General features: G+C 40.7%; 1 protein-coding gene across 1 annotated transcript; it reads left to right on the plus strand.

Annotated features, from left to right (window-relative positions):
* The first annotated feature begins 817 nt into the window (after positions 1-817).
* LOC149166297 (uncharacterized) lies at positions 818-3,850 on the plus strand. The gene is made up of 3 exons (XM_089430125.1): positions 818-2,109; positions 2,317-2,521; positions 3,008-3,850. The coding sequence occupies exons 1-3, from the start codon at positions 818-820 to the stop codon at positions 3,848-3,850; spliced, it is 2,340 nt and encodes a 779-aa protein (XP_089286251.1).
* The last annotated feature ends 2,867 nt before the right edge of the window (positions 3,851-6,717 follow it).

The following is a 6,717-nucleotide window of genomic DNA, read 5'->3' on the forward strand; positions in this document are numbered from 1 at the left end:
AATGATGCCCCCCCCTGGGGGGTGTCCATGTGCTCTATGGTTATGCCTTGGATGCTCTGTCGAAAACCTAGAAGTCAGGCCCTCGGTGGTTGCTGCGCCTGAACAGTCTGCGCCGTCTCAAAGTGTAGCCAGAACCCTAGCTGCAGAGCTCCGTCGAAAAACCTCTCAATCATGTAAATATCTATCACGAAACTAAAGTTTAACGATTATTTTAATTTAGATGAAAGCTACATTGGAATCCTCAATTTAAAATAATTTAAGATCTTTACAAAATTTACTTTAAACTTTTTGGCCAAAAATGAAATGGCTCATTCATCACGGGAACGTCAAATAATCTAAAATCTTGACCAATTTTTCACTGAGCTTTTTTGTCCAAAAATAAAATGGCAAGCGAATGTCAACACTTCTTAACAGAAAGAAACGATATATAAAATTCAAAGTATATAAAAGTACATGTAAGTCGAGGGTTATCATTTATTTATTTTTATTTTTCTTAAAAATAAAATTGCTAATTTATATTAGCGAGAATATTTTTAAGTTAATGACGGGTAAATATTGATATGAATCCAGGAGAGGGTTTCATGTGAAGGAATGCACAAGATTCAGTAAATGGTTGCAGAGTCGGTGGTTCATAATAGTCAACGAGGGCACTGTAGCAGTTGAGTCGTTACTGGTTTTTTGGGAACGTCACGTCGTTCTGCTCAAACAATTGATTGCTTAAAGATAAGAGAGGAAAAGGGTCGAGAGTTTCCATGAATTGAGTGAAGGAATGGGCGAAAGACAAGGGAGGGGAGAGATCCCCTCCTATAGGGAGGTAATGGCTGGAAGTTCTGGAAGCGGCGGTAGAAACGGAAGGATGTCGGAAACAAGTAAGATAATGCCAGTACTGGGGAATCAATGGCAAGCCAGATTGGTGAACAAATGCCTTCCTAGGGCACAGAAAAAGCCCAGGTATGTGATACCAAATAATAAGTTGGAAGATTATCGTTGTTATATGAGAGATCACGTGTTAATTTGTAAATTCATAGGGTACTGGCCATCTGAAAGGGATCTTACACGATGGATTCAGCAGCGATGGAAACCAAGAGGTCATATCAATCTTAAATTGGGGGCAAAGGGATTTTTCACAGTAATCTTTGCAAACTTACAGGATAAAGAAAGGGTATTTGAGGAGGGCCCCCATTTTATGAATAATGCAGGTTTATTCATGAGATACTGGGAAGATAGATACAATCCCGATGATGAGAAAATTATGGCCGCCCCAATTTGGGTCCGTTTATTTGGGCTTCTAGATGAATGTTGGGATCCTGAAATATTGGAAGGGATTGGAAATTCGATTGGTACGTTTGTGAAGGTGGTAGAATCAACGAAAAGGGGAAAATATAATTCCTATGCCAGGATTTGCGTATATATGAATATTTCTGCTCCTTTACCGGACTCTATTGAGCTGGAATATCAGGATGAAATATGGCAGCAACCCATTGATTATGAACATATACCGTTTCGGTGCAGACATTGCCATGAATATGGTCATCTGGCTAAGGATTGCCCACAAAATCAACCACAGGAAGAAGAGAAGGACAAGCAGGAGGAAGTCAGAACAAGTGAAGGCGTGGAAGGCGAAGCAAGTGACTTCAAAGAGGTACAGAGGAGAAGGAAATCAAATCTAGGATCGTCGAAATTACAACCCCAGGAACGGAAGGCCTCATCTGATAGTAAAAACAAGTTCAACATTCTCCAAACACAAGAAGCAGAGGGTGAAGTAGGACAACAGGATAAGGAAATTAATGAACATATTATAATGGAGCAAGAAAAGGATGCCAATGAACCAGCGCCAATGGAAATTATTAAAGATGGTAAACGAAAAAGTCGAAGCCCAAGTAGAACGACGGAAGAGGAGGAAGGAGTAACCCTTGGTTCCACAGAACAAATCATGAAGGGTAAAGAGATTGTCTCAGAAGAGGGTAACGAGGAGGAAAAAATAATGAAGAAACTATTAACTGATTGGAAAAAATTGGATGAAAGGTTCATCCCAGAAAAAGAAAAACAATTATATAAGGAAACCTTTCAACGATATAAAGAGAAGAAGGCAGAACTTACAGCAAACAGGTCAGATCAAGGTAATTAGGAGTCCCAAATTACAGCAGAAGATAGTCAAGGTAAGAACGGAAGGAAAAAAGGGAGAAGAACGCTAAGCGAATCAATCCAAGTTGTGGGAGAGACTTTAGTCAACTCAGGAAGGGTGATACCTCTTTCAGAGGTATTTCTACAAACTCCCAAAAAGTTTTAAATGATTGTTCTAAGTTGGAATATTAGGGGACTGAATAGTCAAGGGAAACAAAGATATTTGAAGGATAGAGTGAAGAAAGAAAAACCCAGCATTATGGTCATTCAGGAAACAAAAATGGATAGTCAACAGCTGACAGAAACAGTAAGGAAGCTGAAACTAGGATACGAGGTTATGGCACTAGATGCAATAGCGACAGCAGGGGGCTTGGCTATATTATGGAACCCGGAAGAGGTAATTTTTGAACACTGGTTTACCTTACCTAGAATCCTTACGGGTCTTTTTAGATTAGTGGGGATGGGAGAAATAATTTTGTTTACTGGGGTATACGGGCCTCATAATTATAGAGAGAGGAAGGATTTTTTGAAGAATTTACGTACTTTGAGAGGATTAATCCCGCACACCCCGTGGATACTAGGAGGGGATTTTAATATGATTAGGAATCTAGGAGAGAAGCGAGGCGGAATAAGGAGAGATGATTCGAGTATGGAGGAGTTCAACGATATGATTAGGGATTTGTGATTAGTAGATATTCAAACAACGAATGGAGTACATACCTGGAACAATAGACGGGGAGGATCGAATCAGATTGCGTCTAGATTAGATCGATTTCTGCTCTCGGAGCAAATTTTAAATCGGGATGTGTTCATTGAAGCTAAGATTCTCCCTACTATGGGATCTGACCATTGGCCTATTCAGTTAGATATTGATATGAAGCAGGTAAAAGGCAGGAGGCCTTTTAGATTTGAATCGTTCTGGCTTAGAGATCCACAATTTATAAAGAAAGTAGAAGATTGGTGGAAGAAATGTACTATTAGGGGCCAAGGGAAAATGCATACTATACAACTGAAACTCAAAGCAATCAAACAACGAATTAAAGAATGGAATAGGAAAGAATTTGGAAACATTATGGAGGCTAAGCAGAAATTAGAAGGAGAAATGGAGTTAATCCAACAACAGATAATTTTGGATGGCAGAGACGAAGAAAAGAGTAGGGAGGAAGGGAGAATTATCAGTCAGTTAGAAGAGAGAAGAAAACAAGAGGAGATTTTGTGGAGACAAAAATCAAGGGTGCGGTGGTTAAGGGAAGGTGAAAGAAATACCAAATTTTTCCATCAAGCTATGATCCAACATAGACAGAGGAATAGAATCTTCTCAATTAAGAATGCAGAAGGAGACAGAGTGATAGAACAGATGGATATTGAAAAGACCCTTGTGGATTACTTTAAAGGAATTCTAACGGAAGATATCACAGATAGAGAGGAAGCTATTGCTAATATTTGCAGGGAAATACCAAGAGTAGTAACAGCGGATCAAAACAAGGCACTCATGAGGATTGTAACCTTGGAAGAATTAGAAGAAATAGTTATGAATATGAGTAGGAACAAGGCCCCTGGTCCGGATGGGTATACAGTGGAATTTTTCCAGGCAAGCTGGCACTTTATAGGAAAAGAGCTTTTAGAGGCGGTGGAAGAATCACGAATCAGACAACGAGTATGGCAAGGTATTAACTCAACCTTCCTAACTCTGATTCCTAAAAGTAATAAGTCAGATGATCCATAGGGTTTTCGGCCCATAGCATTGTGTAATGTTATATATAAGATCATATCCACCCTGATTGCTAAAAGATTGAAACCCCTCCTACCTACTTTAATCGCACCTGAGCAGACTCGTTTTGTGGAAGGTCGACAAATCTTAGATGGTATAGTGGTTTCTCAGGAGGTTATACACTCTTTAAAAGTAAGGAAGAAGAAAGGGATGCTTATGAAGTTGGATTTGTCTAAGGCATATGACAGGTTAAGCTGGAGGTATCTCAGTGAGGTTTTGGGAGCTTTTGGGTTTGAACATAGATGGATAGCATGGATAATCAGCATGATCTCAACTCCGAATTTCTCCATTTTAGTCAATGGTATTCCTACAGATACGTTTAATGCTACCAGGGGCATTCGGTAGGGGGACCCAATTTCACCTTTCTTATTCATCCTGGCTATGGAAGGATTAAGTAGAAAACTTAAAGCTGAAGTAAGTGAAAGAAGAATTAAAGGCATTCGACTGTGGGGGAATAATCTAGTCATTACACATCAACAGTTTGTTGATGATCTGATGCTGTTTGGAGAAGCGTCGCTTAGAGAGGTAAGAGGTTTCAAGCAGGTATTAGAAGTTTTCATGAATGCTTCAGGAATGATGATCAATAACGATAAATCTTGTACCTTTATCTTTAATTCACCTGAAGCTGTCAAAGCCCATTTAACACGCGTCTTAGGCTTTAGGCAGGGAGAGTTACCTACAAAGTATTTAGGAATCCAATTGGATATAAACTCCAATCGCATTAAGAACTGGCAGAGTTTGGTGGACAGGATCAGGAAAAGGTCAGATAGTTGGTCATTCAGAATGCTGAATATAGCAAGTAGAGTTGTACTCTTAAAATCGGTACTTCTATCTATACCCATATATCAGCTATCCCTTATGGCGGCCCCAAAAGGCGTCTTTTCTAGATTGCGAGAAATGATGGGTAAATTTCTTTGGTCTGGACCTCAGCAACAGAAAAAATGGACTCTGGTGTCATGGAAGCATATAATTAAAAGGAAAGAGGAAGGAGGGCTTGGGATTAGAGATCTGGAAATAGTTAACAAGGTCTTAGGAGCGAAATTATGGTGGAGATGGGTACAGGGGGGAACTGACGTGTGGAAAAGAATATGGAATCAAAAATATGATATGCCAGGCACTATTGAAGGGCGTATAAGAACAGAAGGAACTCCACGAGGATCACAAATATGGGATTTAGCAAGAAATAATAAAGATATCGTCACGAAACTGGCCTTTTGGGAAATACGCGAAGGAAGTTCAGCAAAGTTTTGGGAGGAAAGATGGCAACAGTTGGACAAGCTGGATAGGAACCAACACCTCCAGGAAATTCAACTTTTAGCGCAAACAGCAGGCATGGAGTATGTAAGGGATTATTGGCGACGAGAAGAATTAAATGATACATGGAGAGTATGGAAAAGGCCGCAGGAATGGGCTGACCGAATTAATCCGGAGACAGGGCAAATATATATCCGAGAAATTGAGTCGAGGAAAATTAAGATCAGAGAGGGTCACGATATCCTACGATGGGGTAAAGCGATGCGAGGGATGTTTACAGTTAAAGAAGCTTATTATTGGGAAACCAAGGAGGAAAGGGAAGAAGAACCAACAGACTGGAAGAAGATTTGGGAAGCAAAATGGTGGCCCAAGGTCACGTATTTTGCATGGTTGGTGTGTCGAGGAAGGATTCTAACTTGGGAAAATATCCAGAAAAGAGGCATGAATGGACCATCAAGATGTTACCTGTGTCATCGAGAGATGGAGACTCAGGAGCACCTTTTGAATCGGTGTATATATTCTCGGAGTCTCTGGGAAGAACTTAGGGTACTCTTTGGTAAGACAAACAGGGATCCAGATAGCCTCCGAAATACTGTAATGCAATGGGGTAAGGGGAATTTTCAAAGTAAAGTGGTAAGGAGGTTATGGAATGTAGCGGTTGGATTTGTAATATGGGAAGTGTGGAAAGAACGGAATCGTAGAGTCTTTCGAGATAGGAGCTGCCATGAATCAAGAATTTGGGATATAATATGTAATTCGATTAAAGAAACGGTTCTATCAGAAGTCTGGGATGAGGACGATTGGAAGCTAAACCCAGAGGAACAGAGAATAGTTACGAAATTGAATATTGATTATACGATGATATATCCCAATACTGGTAGGATAAATAGCCCTCGTATTCAAAGTCCAACTTATTTCAGATTTCCAGGGGATGATCGGCTCAAATTGAACTTCGACGGGGCATCGAAGGGTAATCCAGGACAAGCAGGATGGGGAGGTATATTTAGAGACAGCAGAGGTAGTACACGGTGGGTGTATGCGGAGTGGGGAGGGGATATGACAAACAATGAAGCGGAGCTATGGGCAGTATACAATGGACTCCGAATTGCAGTTCGTAATGGTTATAGGAATCTCGAAATTGAAGGGGATTCCCAGCTCACCATAGATATGCTCAAAAAATTAAGGAATGGCAAACGTTGGGATCACGTGGCAAAGAGCTGGCGGACAACAGGGATTCTCCAAGATATAGAAGGGCTGTTAGGGAGGATAGAATATATCATAATTATGCATGTTATGAGGAGCGGGAATAAAGCAGCCGATCTCCTGGCCAATTGGGGTAGCGGTGCGCCGGACAGGGTGATGGACGGAAGCTGGACATCACTTCCGGCTGAGGTAAGGTGGAATGAATTAAACAACATTCTAAGGCATGATAATGATGAGGCTACAGCGCATGCAAGGGAAGATTAGACGCCTCCTTATTAAGGAGAGAGGGGGAAATGACAGGACAATTAATGCGGCAGTAAGGAGTATAAAGAGTCGAGCATATCAACTAATGGTTATCGAAGGTG

The sequence above is a fragment of the Pinus tabuliformis genome, chromosome 5_1 (assembly GCF_031772625.1).
Source record: "Pinus tabuliformis cultivar Carrire ecotype Pingquan chromosome 5_1, CPIR1, whole genome shotgun sequence".
Taxonomy (NCBI): Eukaryota; Viridiplantae; Streptophyta; class Pinopsida; order Pinales; family Pinaceae; genus Pinus; species Pinus tabuliformis.